General features: G+C 36.6%; 1 protein-coding gene across 1 annotated transcript in view; it reads left to right on the plus strand.

The window, feature by feature from the left end:
- The window catches only part of LOC131968381 (sodium- and chloride-dependent taurine transporter-like), a 54,615-nt gene extending 37,890 nt beyond the window's left edge, over positions 1-16,725 (plus strand). The window contains exons 10-15 of the mRNA XM_059329215.1: positions 1,396-1,508; positions 3,029-3,166; positions 8,019-8,121; positions 9,893-9,993; positions 10,800-10,970; positions 12,233-16,725. Coding sequence (XP_059185198.1) covers positions 1,396-1,508; positions 3,029-3,166; positions 8,019-8,121; positions 9,893-9,993; positions 10,800-10,970; positions 12,233-12,391 — 785 coding nt within the window. The 3' untranslated portion in view covers positions 12,392-16,725. The remainder of the gene's footprint in view (positions 1-1,395; positions 1,509-3,028; positions 3,167-8,018; positions 8,122-9,892; positions 9,994-10,799; positions 10,971-12,232) is intronic.
- The last annotated feature ends 2,903 nt before the right edge of the window (positions 16,726-19,628 follow it).

The following is a 19,628-nucleotide window of genomic DNA, read 5'->3' on the forward strand; positions in this document are numbered from 1 at the left end:
AGGTGCTTTTTGACCCATGTTGTGCATTAGAAGGTGTTTATATGTTGTCACCAATTTAAAACCTGACAAAGAAGACACAAATTTTAACTATCCCATATTGTTAAATTGGTGTTTTTCCAAAGGAAATTATTATTTGGAGGCTCTAATGAGTCTCAAATGTTAAAATATGTGATTTTCCAATGTAATCTGGTGGTTCTAACAACTCTTTTAAAGTTAAACCTTCAAAATAAGACAAACATAGTTACACATATACTCAAATTGTTCATTTAGTGAATCACTTTTTGTATCACTACGCTTCTAATGCACAAGGTCATTTTTGACCCATGTGTTTAAACTTGATGTAATAATACAAAAACTACTTTTCTTCATAAAGTAAGAAAGGAAAAATGGATATAATGTATAATTTATCTTGTTTTAAGAGTTATTTCTTATTTTAAGCGTTCAACATGCTTATTTTTAGATTTAATAATCTTAATTTAAGAAATCTTGTCAAGCAAATTAATTATCTGTCCATGCAGCAAGATCATTTACCTCAGATTTACTGTTTTAATCTGGTTTTTAGACTAAACACCTTTTTTGCAGTGTGCTGTTTTGCTACACGGCCATTTTGCATCCCTCATAGAGAGGATCACGCTCAGTGCAGCCAGGGATGCAAAATGGCTCGTGTGACGTAGGTGCTAACATACAGAAAAGAACAAAAAAAAGAAAAAATTGAGAAACCAGAATAGACTTGATTTACCTTTTCTAGCAGTTGCCTGGAAACGTGAATCAAGCATAAGTAGGTTAACAATGTCATATAATTGCTTGTTTACATCGATCTACAATCTTTCTGTTAACACACACACTATTAACACACACACTATTAACACACAATAGAAACTGAACACCAGTTAAAGTATGCTTCACACTTTTTTATGACTTACTTCCACAGAGATGCAGTTACACAGATAATTCTCACGACATATTATACTCCACATGTTCTTTATAATTGCTCTGTTTTCCTTTATTATAAAAGTGGAAGTTCACCTTGTAACATGTCATTGTAAACGCTATGAAATCATGTCATGTTTTAAGTGCATACAGTTACTGATGGTGCATAAGTTATGTTGACAAATAACAAATAAACAGGTAAGTAGAGATGTGAAATAGTGACACGGCAGCTAAATACATGCAAATACATAGAAAACACACACACACACATGCACACAAACATCTATTTGCAGTACTGTTGCACAGTTTTGATTATGCATTAATATCTGGTTTTGCATCTCCATTGTTTGGGGCTTTTTCTTCCCACAGGGAGGCAGATCCGATGAGCTAATCACGATACTAATGATGCCCCCCCACCCCACCCCTTTCTGTCTGCTCTCGCCCCCCCGCCCCTCCCCTCTGCAGGTCCAGGCCTGGCCTTCATTGCCTACCCCAAGGCTGTATCCATGATGCCTTTTCCTACAGTCTGGGCAATTCTCTTCTTCATTATGCTGCTGCTGCTTGGCCTCGACAGTCAGGTCAGCAGAAACATTAATCTCACATTTACAGCTGTTGGAGCTGCAGGAGCTGCAGGAGGCTTCCAACACTACATAACCCTGAAGGGTGTTTAAAAAGCCTCGTGCATCATGTTTTATTTATTCCAATATGGGTGCACTGCAAAAAAGGTGTGTCTAAAAACAAGATAGAAACAGTAAATCTGAGGGAAATGATCTTGCTGCATGGACAGATCATTTACCTTGACAAGATTTCTTAAATTAAGATTATTAAATCTAGAAATAAGCATGTTGGACGCTTAAAATGAGAAATTAACTCTTAAAACAAAGCAAATTATGTAACACTTTTAAATTTAAAGTTTTTTTTTATCTTGGTAAGAAACAAATAATTGTTTATGAATAAAAATAATGTTTGTACATTTTTTGACCAAAAAAAGACACAAAAAAGACACAAAAACACCAATAAAAGACACAAAAAGATGCAAAATGACAAAAAAAGACACAAAAAGACAGAAAAAACCCCACCAAAAGACACTTTAAAAAAAAATCTTGGTAAAAAACAAATAATTTGCAGGTCACTCTGCTCGGGCCAGTTCATCGCTGCTTGCATCTTTAATTTATCTTGTTTTAAGAGTTAATTTCTTATTTTAAGTGTTCAACATGCTTATTTCTAGATTTGAATCTTGTCAAGGTAAATTATCTGTAAGTGCAGCAAGATAATTTCCCTCAGATTTACTGTTTTTATCTGGTTTTTAGACACACCAGTGTGTTTCTGTGCATCTGGACTGTTTGTTCAACAAAATACAGTTTAGGGGAGAAGATACGATGTAATGCAGATGGTTTGTAAGATTAAAATGGCGGGCCATGTTAAGATTAGATCATCTAACCAGAAGTGCAAAAGGCAGTAAAGTGCAAAAGTGTGTGCATATTATAAATATATACAATACGTTTAGCAGGAAATAGCAGTAGGCAGTGCAAATAGATCAGTATAAATAAAGTGCAGTTGACATACACTACGAACAAGAGGTATATATAACATTGTTTTCTTCCATTTCTTGGTCATTTTAATGCCTGGTACAACTAAATGTACATTTGTTTGGACAAATATAATGATAACAAAAAAAATAGCTCATAACAGTTTAATTTAATAGCTGATGTCTAGACATTTAACATGGTTTTCTTGGTAATAACCAAAATCTTTATTCAGAAAACCATGGGAAATGTCTAGATATCAGTTACAAATCCAATTCTTTGGTCATTTTGTTGGTAATTTTGCCCTTTTTTGGGGTCATTTTGTATCTTTTTTTGTCATTTTGTGTCTTTTTTGATCATTTTTACATCTATTTTTGGTCATTTTGTGTCTTTTTTAGTCATTTTAACCTTTTTCTGGTCAATTTGTCAATATTTTTTTCCATGACTGTAGATGTAAGTTGAATACTGCTATAAGGGATGAATACAGTGCTAAACAGATCAGTTCAGATGTTCACTGTTTCTGGAGCTTTTGATTATTGCTAACACCACTGTGTCTCTGTGTCCTGGTGCAGTTTGTGGAGGTGGAAGGGCAGATCACATCACTGGTGGATCTGTATCCGTCCTTCCTAAGGAAGGGTTACCGCAGAGAGATCTTCATCGCTATACTCTGCTGCATCAGCTACCTGCTTGGACTCACCATGGTTACCAAGGTACGACAAAAATCTGGATTAGAATCAGAATCAGAATCATCAATCAGACTCAGAAGCTTTTATTGTCATTGCACAGAGTAAGAAGTACTAGTACAATGAAATTTGCCATCAACCTGTCCAAAACGTATAAAACACACATACAATAAAAGAGGAAATAGGAGAGGAAAGGAGCACATACAGTAGTGTTCAAAATAATAGCAGTCCAATGTGACTAACCAGATTAATCCAGGTTTTTAGTATATTTTTTATTGCTACATGGCTAATAAGGTACCAGTAGGTGCAGTAGATTCTCAGAAAACCACCAAGACCCAGCATTGGTGATATGCAGCTCTTAAGGCTGTGCAATTGGGCAATTAGTTGAAAGGGGTGTGTTAAAAAAAATAGCAGTGTCTGCCGTTGACTACAAACACAAAACTATTTTGCCTCGGTTAAGTCATGGTCACCTAACATATATATATATTAAAAAAAAAGCTTTTATTCTTTTCTCTTCTTTTCTTCTTTAACATATAGCACTCCTTTAGCGATGACAGTCAGCTCTTAAAGTTATGTATTTACTTGATTCCTGTGGTCTATGTCTAGTACCATCAGGTTGAATGCACTTATTGTAAGTCGCTTTGGACAAAAGCGTCTGCTAAATGACATGTAATGTCATGTAATGTAATTTTGCACAACCTTTTTTTTTTCTAGGATTTAGCAATCCTGTCAATCACTAAACTAATATTTAGTTGTTGTTTTTTATAACTGCTTCACATCTGTGTGGCATGGAGTCATTTTGACCAGAACAACTAAAGAAACATAAAAATAAAACACCCTATTGGGTGCTGCCCACGCGACCCGGCCCCAAATAAGCGGAAGAAAATGGATGGATGGGGGGAATTCAGTGCTATTATACTATGGGCCCTGAAAGTTTTTCATAGTTGAGGAAAGTGCCGCATTTGGATTTCGGATTTGTCTATCACAATTAGTTTATTTGTAAAGTATAAAGTGCATGCAGCACAGATTGGTAATTGTATATGTATAGTGTGGCTGCTGGCCTCATTTCAGGCTCCAGCCCACAGCTCAATACACGAGGAACAACAGAGTTGATAGAGCTATTAGTGTGAGTCCCTGGGGAGACGGCAGGGGGCTATTAATACTGTCAAGTCATGAGAACTTCCCTTCCCTCCTCTGGTATTAATAGATAAAGTAGACCTGACTTAGCTTTTCCAAATCTTTCTCTTCCTCCTCCTCCTCCTCCTCCTCCTCTCCTGTTTCTTTCTCTTGTATGTTTTTAAAAGTTTTTCTCATCCCGTCTTACTCTTTGATGTAATCTCATTCGCCCTTTCCTCTTTCTCTTTAATTATTCTGCCTTGTTCTCTTTTCTCTTCTTCTTCTTCTTCTTCTTCTTCTTCTCTTTTTGTTGCTCATACCTTCCTCTTTACCCTCCATTGCCCATTCTCATTCTTTGCATCATTCATTCTCTCTGTTTCAACCTTTTTGTGTGACTCGACAATTTCCTTACCCTTGAAGTAGACAAACAATATCATTTGCCTCCGTCATAATGTCTCAGGACTGTGGCATTGATTGTGCGTTCTGGCTCACTATGACTTGGCAGGACTCCTTTTCAATTGTACTGCCTGAGCTTTTCATAGCAGGTCATAGCAGAGCACAGCTGCATGTGAGAAGGCCTTTTGAAATGTTTGACCTTTAGTGAAAGCTCTCAAGTCCAGTGGAAAATTGTTGTTAAATTTCATTTTTTCCATCCGTCTACTACGAGAGACATGAACACATTTTGTCCCACTTATGACTGGGCACATTGAAAATAACTCTTTGTAGACAAGTGCTACCTTGAACTACAGTATGGGATTAGAACACCGACATAAATCGTGCACACGTAATGAGACCCGTGCGCATGCTAATCACTCGCAAGCTATTTTGTATCCTGCATCTCTGCTCTTTAGAGCAATTTTGTAGCCTGCAACGAGAAAAACACGGTTTGCGTGCACAGAATCTGCTCGCGAAACTTTTCTCTGCTCACTCGCAAAACTTTCTGACATAAATCACGCACTTGTTATGAGACCCGCGCGCGCGCAAATCAAACATCCGCACGCGCATATTGTTTTTTCAAGCGCTTTCAAATCACTTTTGAGCTTTTTTGTATCCTGCATCTCTGCTCTTTAGAGCATTATTGTAGCCTGCGACGAGAAAAACACACTTTGCGCGCGCAGAGTCCACTCACAAAACTTTCTTCTGCTCACGCGCAATTGTGTTTTTTTAGTGGGTGGTTTTTGTCAGTAAGGGGGCGGGCCTGGGGGGGGTTTGTCCTGTTTGTCCTAGTGGTGCTGCCGTACCTTTCTGTTTAATCAGCGAAGTCACTTAACCAATCATATTTGGTACAATGGTGATTGGCATGTCCCACTAGGCCTGCCCCCTTACTGACAAAAAACGGCCACAAAAAAAAACCCTTGCGCGCGAGCAGAAGGAAGTTTTGCGAGCGGACTCTGCGCGAGCAAAGCATGTTTTTCTCCTTGCAGGCTACAATATTGATCGAAGGAGCAGAGATGCAGGATACAAAATAGCTTGCGAGTGATTTGAAAGCGCTCGAAAAACAATATGCATGTGCGGATGTCTGATTTGCGCGCGCGCAGGTCTCATTACGAGTGTGCGATTTATGTCAGCAGAAGAAAGTTTTGCGAGGGAGTAGAGAAAAGTTTTGCGAGCAGACTCTGCGTGCACAAAGCGTGTTTTTCTCCTCACAAGCTACAATATTGCTCTAAAGAGCAGAGATGCAGGATACAAAATAGTAAGCAGTCGAAAATACAATATTTGCATGCGAATGTTTGATTTGCGCGCGCGGGTCTCATTACTACTGCGCGATTTATGTCAGTGTTCTAATCCCATACTACAGCCAAGCTCAAAGTGACCTGCACCGAAACACATTGTCGTGTGCAGATGCATCATTCCTTCAAGTTTTATTCAAATTCGTCCCATTTTACGAGATTTATTGCACTTTCCATGCACAAGCACAAACAGACTTCTCAAATTAAAGGCTGCTAATGTGCCAAGACATTTGACAGAATTGCAAAAAATAGCAGATAACTATCTTGACCGGACATGCTGAGTTACACAATGCGGCCAGCATGACGAGTCTTTATGTAAAATATCTAATTTCCTCAAGGCTCGAGGCTTTATTTCCGATGAAAAACACATTTTAAAAGAGAAAACGAAGACGAAACATCTGTAGTTTGAGTCAGTTATGATGTAAAAAAAAAAAGCAATTGAGACCTTTTAAGTACATATTGATTTCTTTCTGTCCATCATTGCTTCCCATCCCTCCACTTAAGATGATCATACTTTAACATGAATCACTCTCCTCTTCCTCCATCCTCATCCTCATTCTCACACTAACACTCACAACCTTCTCACTGTCATTCTATTTTCCGCCCTCCTCCCTCACTCTCTCTTTCCTTCCTCCGTTCCCATGACAACATCTTTTTATGGCTGCGGTGGCCTGGTTCAAGTTTAGGATTCCCATGATTGTTAAAACAGTTTTCACACTGGACACACAGACACACGTGAGCACACACACACACACACACACACACACACACACACAGGCGGGTCCGTCACGTGTGGACGAAGCCGGCTGCTCACATCTGGTTATTTTTAGTCTGGAAATATGGCTGTCTCCCCATTATTGCAGTATTTTTATGATCATTTTATGATCTCTCAGGAATCACACGCTTAATTCACATGCTGTTGCACTTTAGTGAGTGTTGCTGAAACTAATTAAAAAAAGGGAAAACTGAACGTGTATGGCACATTTATTTAACTCTTTATCAGGCATTTGCTAACTTCAGCAGATATCCAAAATAAAAATATTTTGAGAAAAAAGGTTGCAAATTTACTAGATTAAAGTGTCAGATCTACAAGAAAAAAAGTCGCAGATTTAAGAGATTTAAAGTGTTGAATCTACAAAAAAGTTGCAGATTTAAGAGATTTAAAGTGGTGAATCTACAAGAAAAATAGTTGCAGATTTAAGAGATTTAAAGTGGTGAATCTACAACATAAAAAGTTGCAGATTTAAGAGATTTAAAGTGATGAATCTACAAGAAAAAAGTAGCAGATTTAAGAGATTTAAAGTGGTGAATCTACAAGCAAAAAAGTCGCAGATTTAAGAGATTTAAAGTGTTGAATCCACAAGAAATAAAAGTCGCAGATTTAAGAGATTTAAAGTGGTGAATCTACAAGAAAAAAAGTCGCAGATTTAAGAGATTTAAAGTGGTAAATCTACAAGAAAAAAGTTGCAGATTTAAGAGATTTAAAGTGGTGAATCTACAAGAAAAAAAAGTTGCAGATTTAAGAGATTTAAAGTGGTAAATCTACAAGAAAAAAAGTCGCAGATTTAAGAGATTTAAAGTGGTGAATCTACAAGAAAAAAGTCGCAGATTTAAGAGAATTAAAGTGGTGAATCTACAAGAAAAAAGTTGCAGATTTAAGAGACTTAAATTGGTGAATCTACAAGAAAAAAAATTGCAAATTTAAGAGATTTAAAGTGGTGAATCTACAAGAAAAAAAGTCGCAGATTTAAGAGATTTAAAGTGGTGAATCTACAAGAAAAAAAGTTGCTTTTTTTCCCACTTCTTTCTCTTAAATCTGCAACTTTTTTTCTTGTAGATCTGCCACTTTAATCTAGTAAATTTGCAACCTTTTTTCTCAAAATATTTCTATTTTGGATATCTGCTGAAGTTACCAAATACGGTTCTTCGCCTGATAAAGGGTTAAAGTTGAAAGGAAAAAAAGGAGATATTGCCTGATTTGCAACTGGAAAATGATGACTGACTGATTTTTTTGTCTTTCTGTCTCTCTGCAGGGTGGCATGTATGTTTTCCAGCTGTTTGATTACTATGCAGCTAGCGGTGTGTGCCTTCTGTGGGTGGCATTCTTTGAATGTATAGCTGTTGCCTGGGTTTATGGTGAGTATCATCCTTTGAAATATGACAAAATATTGCTCCTTGGTTCAACTAACTAAGCGCTTTTATTGCACAGGGTATTAATGCCTCTAATGTACTGTCTTCTAATGTCTCCATGCACTGAATATGACATCCAGCTGTCTTTGCACTCTCTTTAAGAGCATCCACTCTGAGATATAACTGTATCAGTCAAGTCCATTTACAGACGGCAAAATTATCTTATCAGACCACACGCCAACTGCCGGGAAAGCAACGGCAAATGCTTTAAGGTTTCATATAGATTTACACATTATCATCGTCTTTATGAAACATGAGCTGCAGGTTACTGTGAACTTGCAAAATATATAATAAGATAATAACTTTTTAAGATGCTTTGCTGTACAGTAGTGAGGTGAAGATTATTATTAAGAATCCTTGGCTTTCTTTTACTTTTTTTACCCTTTTATTTTTCTTTTCTATCTGTTTTTGGATTGAGTTTTTATTACTATTTCATTTTTTTTTACTGTTTTTTGGTATTGTATTGTTTTATTTATAACTATTTGTGTATGATTTTATTCTATTTTAATAACTACATGAATATACAACTACATTTAATAACTACATGAATACAATGCACAATATGGGTCAAAAATGACCCGCATTCATTTTCAATGTTATTTCATGCTGGCTGTGTGTTTGAATATCTTTTTTTATTATTACAACAGATCATTGCATCCATTTTTCCTTTCATACTTAATGCAGAAGAAATGTTTTTGTATTATTACATCAAGTTTACTTACATGGGTCAAAAATGACCTTGTGCATTAGAAGCGTAGTGATACAAAAAGTGATTCACTAAATTAACAATTTGAGTATGTGTAACTATGTTTGTCTTATTTTGAAGGTTTAACTTTAGTTTAGAGTTGTTAGAACCACCAGATTACATTGGAAAATCACATATTTTAACATTTGAGACTTATTAGAGCCACCTAATAATAATTTCAATTGGAAAAACACCAATTTAACAAAATAGGATAGTTAATATTTGTGTCTTCTTTGTCAGGTTTTAGATTGGTGACAACATATAAACACCTTCTAATGCACAACATGGGTCAAAAATCACCTCGTGCTTTAGAAGCGTAGTGATACAAAAAGTGATTCACTAAATTAACAATTTGAGTATATGTGTAAGTATGTTTGTCTTATTTTGAAGGTTTAACTGTAAAAGAGTTGTTAGAACCACCAGATTACATTGGAAAATCACATATTTTAACATTTGAGACTTATTAGAGCCACCAAATAATAATTTACATTGGAAAAACACCAATTTAACAAAATAGGATAGTTAATATTTGTGTCTTCTTTGTCAGGTTTTAAATTGGTGACAACATATAAACACCTTCTAATGCACAACATGGGTCAAAAATTACCTTGTGCATTAGAAGCTTAGTGATAAAAAAAGGGTTTTCATTCAAAAAGTAATAAACGAAAACAAAAAATTAGGACCTATGATGATCAAAAACAAGTTAATTGAGGAAAACCTGGAACACTGAATGATTAAATTAACTTATTGCAAAGATATAGAATATAAAAACTTAGTCGGGTCACTTTAGACCATGTTGTGCATCAAGTTTTATGTTTTATTTCCTTCTTCATTAAGTCCGTTTCATGGCTTGTGTGAAGCTTTTTGACTTGCACAGTGTTGCCTTGTTGTTGTGCAATAAGTGGTCATTGTGTTTCTGCAGGAGAGTTTACATGCAGAAAATAAACGGAGGGTGTTTTCCTGTCTTCACAGGCGTTGATAATTTCTACGATGCACTTGAGGACATGCTTGGCTACAGACCAAATGCTTGGATGAAATGGAGCTGGACTATTATCACTCCTTTACTGTGCATGGTAAGTGCCTGTTTTAAGTGTGAGAAACAGTAAACCATGTAAACCGCCATCAGTTCAGTCTGCAGATGATGACCAAAGACAAGAAATAAACCTCTTCCTCTTTTTATTGCAACAACTTGTCTGCTTCCTGAAACGTGTCAAGTACAGAGTGTATAATGTCTCCAGATTGATATCTTGTCTTCGTACTGTGTTCAATTTTCAGGGTTTTGTGCAGATGCTCGAAAATGCTTAAATTTAAATGTTGTGTTTTCAAGCTTTAAAAAGTGCTTGGATTTTGGATAAAGTGCTTGTAAATGCTTGAAATTCTTCCTGTATTTCTCTTGCAATCTGACTATATCCATCTATAGACTATAGATAATCACATGTTCAGTGTAAAAAATAATGAGTAGCCTATCTGAAATGAAGACCGTTCCTCCTAAAAGTGCAATACCTGTGCAATACGCTGTTGGTTGGTTTAGTGAAATCTCCGCCTTTAAAACATCTTAAAACAAATCTAAAACTCTACTCATCTAAAACATGCAGTTTACAACAGGTGTAAGATACTGGAAAAGCTTGAAAATTTACCTTTAAAGTCCTTGAAAAATGCTTGAATTTGACCACTGCTAAAGTCTACGAACCCTGATTTTATTGTAGCTCACAAAGGAATTTCAAATCATTGCATTCTGTTTTCATCCCAACTTTGTCCGGTTAAAAGTGCACAATATTCAACCCTTATTCAGATACAAAAAAAACCCCAAATAAAACATGCAAGTATCCCTTCAAAGGTTGACATTTGTAATCAAACATTTGCTCCTCTTCCTCTTCAGGGCTGCTTTATCTTCTCCTTGGTCAAATACAAGCCATTGACGTACAACAAGGTCTACGAGTATCCTGATTGGGCTGTCGGAATAGGTTGGACTCTGGCCCTGACCTCCATGATCTGCATCCCCATGGTGGTCGTCATCAAGATCATCCGATCTGATGGGCCGCTCATTGAGGTGGGTGGAGTGTCTTTTTAGTAGTATCTTTTTTCGTCCCTGTTGAAGAGCAGGGTCTTTTTTCTAATCTGAAAAAAGCATGGTTACTGATTGGATAGAACGCTAAGCAGGATGTGACGTAGTACTCTACCATTTGTAAAAGCCGGCGAAGCAGTGGTGCCAACATAGCGACTTTGTTGCTATATTTAGCGACTTTTCAGATTCCCTTAGCGACTATTTTTCAAGAAAGCTTTTTCTGGTGTTATTGGAGACTTTTGGAGACTCATTCTTCCTCTTCTTAATGAGCCGCCGGCCTGTGCGGCTCGTTAAGAAGGCTCCCTTGGCAACTATTTTTCAAGAAAGCGACTGGAGACAAATCCAGCGACTTTTTCTGGTGATATTGGAGACTTTTGGAGACTCGTTCTTACTCTTTTTAACAAGCTGCGGGGGCCAGGGGCTCGTTAAAAAGAGTAAGAACGAGTTGAAGTGGCACAGTCCTCCTGCAGCAGTCTCTCCCAGCTGCAGAGCCGGAGGGGATGTTAACCCCTTAGCGTCCAGTCTGCAAATTGCTAACAGGTTAACAGTTAGCTCTGTAGCAGTACAGTGTGTATGTGCTAACAGGCTAACAGTTAGCTCTGTAGCAGTACAGTGTGTATGTGCTGCTGCTGCAGGAGGTGTTCACTTAGCGATCTCTGTTTGTTTACAACAAGCACCAGACACTCTGTGCACAGTTAGTGATGCCGGTTAATTCACGATCACTATGTTTATGATCAGCGGAGACGCTGTGCATAATTAGCCATGCTGCTTTGTTTATGATCAGCTGCTGACGTTGTGCACAGTTAGCGACGGCGGCCACAGTTGAGTCTCCCGTGTTTAATCCGTCGCGTATGTGATCAACGTCAATTTGTTTCCTTTTTTGGTCATTTTGTGGGTTTTTTTTAGTCATTTTATGTCTTTTTTGGTAATTTTGTCTTTTTTGGTGATTTTTTGTCTTTTTTTGGTCATTTTGTGTTTTTTTTGGTCATTTTGTGTCTATTTTGGTGATTGTGTGTCTTTTTGTGTCATTTTGTGATAATTTTGTGTCTTTTTTGGCCATTTTGTGTCTTTTTTGGTCATTTTGTGGTCAATTTGTTTCCTTTTTTTGTGATTTTGTCTTTTTTAGTAATTTTTTGTCTTTTTTTTGATAATCTGAACTGTGCGTGTGAGATTCTCTTCAGTGAGCGTGGGATAACAAAAGGTTGAGAACTACCACTCTAATCCATGCCTCCTTTTCTTCCCTGCAGAGGATCAAGGCGGTTGCAGCTCCGGTTCGCGGCGGGGCCAGCTCCCGTCCAGCGGACCACCGTGGCCTCAAGGAGCTGACCTACCCGCTGGACCCCAACGGGAACAAGGGCCTGCTGATGAAGGCCCCGACTCACACCATCGTAGAAACCATGATGTAAAGGAATGAGGCGGAGGCTCTCCATGAGATCGCTCTCCTCTCCTCTCCTGTCCTGTCCTCTAAAATGCTTCTAAAGCTAGCTAGTTTTCTGTCTATCTGTCTATCTGTCTGTCTGGTGGACTGATAAGGGTTTTAAGGAAAAAAAAAAATGTTCCCGTTTCAAATCTTGTAGGAATACTTTGGAAGTAGTTTGCTCTTGGTGGGTTTTCTTCAGAGGGTAGCAATCACATTTCAAATCTATTTCTGAATTACTCACAATTACTGGTGCTGGTCCTTTTTTCTATTTGTAATATCCATGTGACTACATGTCCCGCTGTTGTCTTGTTTAAAGGCAGAGTGGCAAATTAGCAGCAGCCTCTGGCCATAGGCTGGTATTTTTATGTTTGTTCCACCAGCTACTTTCGCAGAAAACCAGCCATTGTTCTAAAAAAAAAAAAAAGGAAGAAAGTGGTTATGAGTCTTGGAATCAAACAGCCTTTTTTTCTGATACAGTGAACAGGGTGCACTTATCTGAGGACATGTGCCATAGGGTTCAACTTTGGCTTAGTCTGCTCCGCTGTGTGCAGCAAAGGCCCAGTTGAGATGATGTGCAAGATCAAGGCACTACAGGTACAAAAAACGTTAATTAAAAGTCGTTTTTTACCCTGTCAGGACTAGAGATTGACAAGTATAAAGTCACATGCTCCCCATCAGTAAATCAGAAATGTAATTTCAGCTGCAAAAGGCAAGATTTTGTGTGAGAAATATGACCAAACTTAACAGCGGACAATTTCAAAATGTGGCTTCAGAGGGAAAAAATCTCCCAATCCCACAAATGTTACAGCCAATACACTGATTTTTTTTGTTTGTTTTCTAACTTGGAGCTACTCAAACACAAAATTGCCAGGTGCAGCTAAAAAAGAAAAAGATAAATAAATGTAAAAATGTACACAGCCATGATAGCCGATGACCCTTACCAAACCAGGATCTGGTTTTTAAATGCACCTTAGCACAAATGTCCCCATCTTCCATAGCCATAAACTATGGGTCAAAGAGAAAACTAGCACTGAGACTGCGACGGGGAAACCCGCTGCCGCACAAAGAGAGAGGTATCTGAAAGGATTTGAAGTGTGGAGGTTGAACCCTTGAGTGTGTTGTCTGTGGCGTACTGTACAGTAGTAGCTAATCAGTCTATCTACATATATCTATCTCTCTATCTATCTTTCTCTGTCCTAGACCAGTTTACAGTACATTAGTGACTGCACTAGGCACTCTTGGCTTACAATTTTGGATTGGATTTATTTTGTTTTCTACAGAGGAAGTTACATTATTATTAGTTTTTCCTCTGTCAGTGTTTAGATTTTTTATTAAGACTATAATGTTATTGTTATTCACTATTGATGATAATTGCTGTAGTTTTACATAGAAGAAGGAACACTTCTTTCATCGGGTGAAAATACTAAGCTATTATACAAATCATACATTTACAGTGGCAGCCATTGTAGTTATAATCCTCCTCATTCATTTCTCCAGCATTGGGTCTGCCAACAGTCCTGACAAACAGACATATTGGATTTTTTTCCCAACTTGTTGGGGTCAAACATTCAATGAACGATTTAATGTAAAGTTAAAAGAAATGGGAATCCTACAATGGCTCCATCTGTAAGTTTGTAGGTGTTGGGGGTTTATAGCTTTTCCTCTTCTGTAAATACCAGGGGACAGTATTTAATTTGGATAAATTCAGTCAGACAGGGCACTGTAGCCAACGGTTTCAACAACACGTCGCCAACTCAATGACTCACAGCAGAAAATCGCGGCTGGGCGACGATCCCAACAAATCAGCAGCACTGTCTACTCGTCTGAGTGTCAAACTCCTTTCCAGACACTGTGAAATGTGTCAGCTGGCTGCAGACGAATCAGAGCCAGTGAATGACAGAGTCGGTCACGTTTATGTCCTCAATCGCTCAATGTTGCTTCGGCTCACAAAAAAAAAAAGAAGCAAGAAGCTTTTTCTCAAACAAGGAACCCCGACTGCTCTATAAAAGCCTGAAAATTAGAAGCACTGCATCTTAAATTGAGAAAATTATTTGGGATTATCAAAATATGACACCGATTGGAACCTACAAATAATGATAATTAAAAAAAACAAAAAACATGTTAGCCTGCTGCCCCCGCGACCCGGCCTCGGATAAGTGGACGAGAATGGATGGATGTTAAATTTGAATTCCAGGCAGCATTTTAAGGCCTCCAAACCATAAAATCAATGAAGTAAATTTAACTTCTGATCAAATATACTGTGAGCTGTGAAATTGGCCACTAAATAAAATAAAATGACACCCCTGAAACCTGCATTTAGAGCCTCAGCTAATTTAAAAAGTCGGCCGTAATATTGTTGATGCGAGCCATGCGCAGTAAGAGCAGACTATCTGAGAAATTGTGTGTAATATTTAGTGTTACATTGACTTTAATGTGTCTCTGTAACAAGGGGTATCCCAATGTTATGTGTCACCAGCGACCGTCCACTCAGGACCTTCTCTGTAGTGCTTTTATCTACTGTAAAGCTGCATTAACCCAGCGTACAAAAAAAAATTGACTCATAACTGTGGGTGAAAAAGAGCCGACGTTTAATGGTAGCAATCAAAATTGGTGTTTTTTTGTCCGAATTGAAAGGCCATTGGATCAGTTCAATGTCACACGGAGTGGAAAATCACACACCTTAACTGCCTATGTGCAAAAATACAGAAAGAGTGAGTCAGGAGTGAGTTTTTCTTGCACCTTATTTGTATAATTTGGACTTCATATCAAATGATGAGGCCAAAAGAAAAACACTGCCATCTTTTTATTCAGGGTCCTCATTGAAAAGAAGAAGAATACTGTCAAAAACCCGAAAGCTTTTAGCTTTGAGTGCTTCTGTTCTCCCGAAAGCAGAAATATTAAAATAGATCAAAATGCTATAAAATATTAATTAATGTCAAATATACAGTTATACAGTACACATGCATTGCAGGAATTTGACCAACAAGCATCACATCAAAAGTGAGACCAGAGCCTCATTTTGTGTGTCATCGAAGCTTTGATATTTGTTTTTTGTCGGTTTATTTAATTTCTTTCAAATAGAATAAAGTAGTTCATATCATTAAAAGGGATTTGTGAAACCAAATCCGCAGCAGACATCTATTTTCATACAGTAACAAACTTTTCCTATATAAGTCGTCTTTGTACAGCTCAGCCCCCATTGCAGACCTCCCATTTTAATACAGATACCAAGCTTCATTTTAATCTTAAACTTTTGTACAGATCTGGTCCTCGATTCCCCTGAAGGATCTTTGCACTAAAATAAAAAATGCTTAAAAAGAAATCTGTCAGTACCTTCCAGTAAGAGCAACATCAGAAACATTAAATAAATGCAAAAAAATATTTAAATTATTTGAAATTAATGTTTAATATAGTGAGGAATTCAATCGTCAACAGCAAAACAAAGACAAAAAAATAGATTTAGTCCCTCAGTGGAATAAAATATGTTCCTTTAGTGCTAAGATGCTTCTTTTGGTGGGGAAACATGGACCAGAAATAATATCTAATGCAGTCATTTATTGGTTTATTCTGCCTCTGTGTGTATTTACAGTATGTACCAGTCCCTCTGCCTTCGTACACTCCCCTTCAGTTAGCCTACGTATACCTTCCGTTAACCTAAGCTAACCGATTTTTCTCAGAGACAATGAATTTGCAAGAAAATCGAAGCATTAACCATGCACAAGTTTTTACCGCCGAATGTTGAAATGTGAAAGTCACCCGAGGGTGAATGTAAAAGTTTCTGAAGATTTATTTTTTAGGTGAAAAAAATAGTTTCTTTTTATTTTTATCAATCTTGTTTTATTGAATTCAGCAGTTTTCTTGTTTTATTTTTGATTGTGTGTCTGTCACATTTGCCTTTTGTATTCCAAATATAATGTATTTGAACCTCTGTCATTGGAGTAACATGTACAATTAATAATCAAAAAACAAGCAAAAAAAAGTAAAAAGCTATGATTTGTTACGTGCAATACTTTGTAGAATACTTTGATTTTTCTTGCTGTTTTTTTTTCCAAAAGGTGGTATTAACCTTTGAAGTAAGACGATAGCCTGTGAATTCTTGATGAAGAAAATTTAAAAACTTCAGGGTCCAGTTAAATTAAAAATCCGCCACAAAATGCTCTGCAGTGTGGAAATAAACCAAACTAAACTCGTACTCCAACAAAGATCTTGTGGTTTGAAATGCACTGAGAATGATACTAAAACGTCGTCACATCAAACTGAATTTCTTTCAGCAAATTACTATTTTTTATTTTTGTGACAGACTGCTAAGTTGTGAGTTTGTGAGGGGTATGAAACACAGTAACACTGCCACTAAGCCCACCTTCTTTCTACCTGCCTATGTTTATCTCAGTACTGCGTTGTTGCTAAAAAAAAAAAAATCAGGCAGCTTTCCAAAAGCACCACCAAAGTTCACCAATTCATCTACAACATACAAGTAATAATCTGCAAAATCCAACCAGTACCCTAAAAAAAATGTCAGTCGTAATTTGCTTGTGACGGAACAAATACATTTGAGTAATTTCGGCTGCTTTTGGGAAGTCTGTCCCTTAGCAACAAAAGCAGGAAATCCAATAAAAACAGATTACATCATATCAAATGTGGGCTTTTCTTTTAAAACCTTGTATGCAATTTCTACATTCTGCTTATTCAGACATTTCTAACTAAATCCAACTCTGCTTCGCCAAACCCTACAACCTTAGTGCTTTATCGAGGAAACTGAAGAACCAAACGTACATCTACACAGCAACAGATAACTTGGTTTTAAATCACTTAAATCATCCTGTTTGTCACTGGTATGAAAAACACCACCAGGATTCAGAGTCACGTTGTCTGTTGCTGTGATATAGATGCATCATTAGACCATACAGATGTGATCTTCAGGCTATGTAGAGGTGACAAAATCTGTTTTATCATTGAAGTCACTCTGTGGCTGCGTGTCTGCGAAGGAAGATAAATGGGGCTCCATTTCTAAATGCAAAGATCATCTTTGTTCTTTGGTTTAAAGTTTGAAAAAGACGCCGTCCTCACTCAGAGAACTAGAGTTATAACGTAACCTTATCACTCAGAGAACTAGAGTTATAACGTAACCTTATCACTCAGAGAACTAGAGTTATAACGTAACCTTATCACTCAGAGAACTAGAGTTATAACGTAACCTTATCACTCAGAGAACTAGGGTTATAACGTAACCTTATCACTCAGAGAACTAGAGTTATAACGTACCCTTATCACTCAGAGAACTAGGGCTATAACGTAACCTTATCACTCAGAGAACTAGGGTTATAATGTAACCTTATCACTCAGAGAACTAGGGTTATAACGTAACCTTATCACTCAGAGAACTAGAGTTATGATGTAACCTAATTACATCTTTTTTTGGCATTTTCAGCTTTGGTTTAAGTTTAGACTTTTAAGAACTAGAAACTAATAATCACACAAAAGGCTGTAAAACAACTTAACTTCTTTGGCTTACGTAAAACAATGGTGATCTCTGGGAAATGGAGTCCTGCTCATCATCCCCATCCTCTGTGTTGCCAGACTCATTCTGATCATGGTCTCCAATGACAATGCCTCTGTCTTTCCTGTATTATACTGTATGCCAGCCCTTCCTTTTTGAGAATGTACATGAGAAAATGTTTTTTAATTCTTGGTGAAGAAAAAAACATTTTTAAAAGAATTTGAAAGGTTTTATTTTTTATTTCTATGGCCAACTTGTAAGCTAGGTTTAAAAAAGTCAAAAAATGTTTAAAAAAATATGTGTTTGAACAGGTTTTACAACGGTGTAAAACTTTTTTTATTTCTTAATAAAAAATTTGTCTTCAGAACATGTGTCTGTGTGATTGTTCAACACTTTCAGGTTAATTTAGTGTGTTCCCACCAGTAATACTGTTTTCTTGTGGAAGGTTTCATACAGAAACATGCCACATTTTTCACACAAGGCTTTTTTTTATTTCGACCAGCTACAAGTGGACTTAACCAGGGAATTAAACAGAGGAGATTTTATTGTTCAAAATCCCATAAAAAAGTCATAGCATGGTATGTCATTCAAAATCGCATAAAAAAGGCATCGCTTTTTCAGAAATAACAAAAAACACCATCATTTGAAAAAAAAAATTTATCGTGAAAAAGTCATAAAAATGTTAAACTCCCTGATATAGTCTGTTGATGCATGTAGTAGGGTTTTTTCCCCCCTGAAATAACAAAAAACACCATATTTTGAAATGTTCAAAATTTGAAAAAAAAAAAAGCCATAATGCATACTACATGATGCATATTAGAGCATAATATGCTTAGAAATGACAGAAAGATACCATATTATGGGATGTCCAAAAATGACCCCCTGAAAAAAATATCATACTATAGCATGTCGATTTTTGTCAAAAATGGTCAAATTTTAAAATGCTTAAAAATGCTTAAAATGGGTGCATTATAGTCTGTTGATACATGTTGTATTTTTTTTCCAAGAATAGTGAAGATAGATAGAGTTTGTTCAAAAATAATGAAAAAAAAACACCATATTATGGGATGTCCAAAAATAGTCATAAAAAATAGTATGTAAATAGTATGTTCATTTTTGTCAAAAATGGTAAAATTTTTAGTAATAACAAAAAACACCTACTGTTGATACATTCCAAGAATGGTGAATAAACACCATATTATGGAACGTCCAAAAATGACCCCCTCAAGAAAAAGTCATACTAAAAAGTCTGAGAGGTTAATATTGCCAGAAATGACAGAAAAAAATCATATTATGGGATGTCAAAAAATGACCCCTCAAAAAAAATAGTCATACTATAGCATGTCGATTTTTATCAAAAATGGTCAAATTTTAAAATGCCTAAAAATGCTTAAAATGGGTGCATTATAGTCTGTTGATACATGTTGTATTATAGTTTTTTTCCAAGAATAGTGAAGAAACACCACATTATGGGATGTCCAAAAATGACTTATAAAATTATAAAAAAGTCATACATTACATTACATTACATTACATGTCATTTAGCAGACGCTTTTGTCCAAAGCGACTTACAATAAGTGCATTCAACCTGATGGTACTAGACATAGACCATAGGAATCGAGTAAGTATATAACTTTAAGAGCTAACTGTCATTGCTACAGGAGTGCTATATGTTAAAGAAGAAAAGAAGAGAAAAGAATAAGAATTTTTTTTTTTTTTTTTTTTT

This window comes from Centropristis striata, chromosome 3, assembly GCF_030273125.1.
Source record: "Centropristis striata isolate RG_2023a ecotype Rhode Island chromosome 3, C.striata_1.0, whole genome shotgun sequence".
NCBI classification, from domain to species: Eukaryota; Metazoa; Chordata; class Actinopteri; order Perciformes; family Serranidae; genus Centropristis; species Centropristis striata.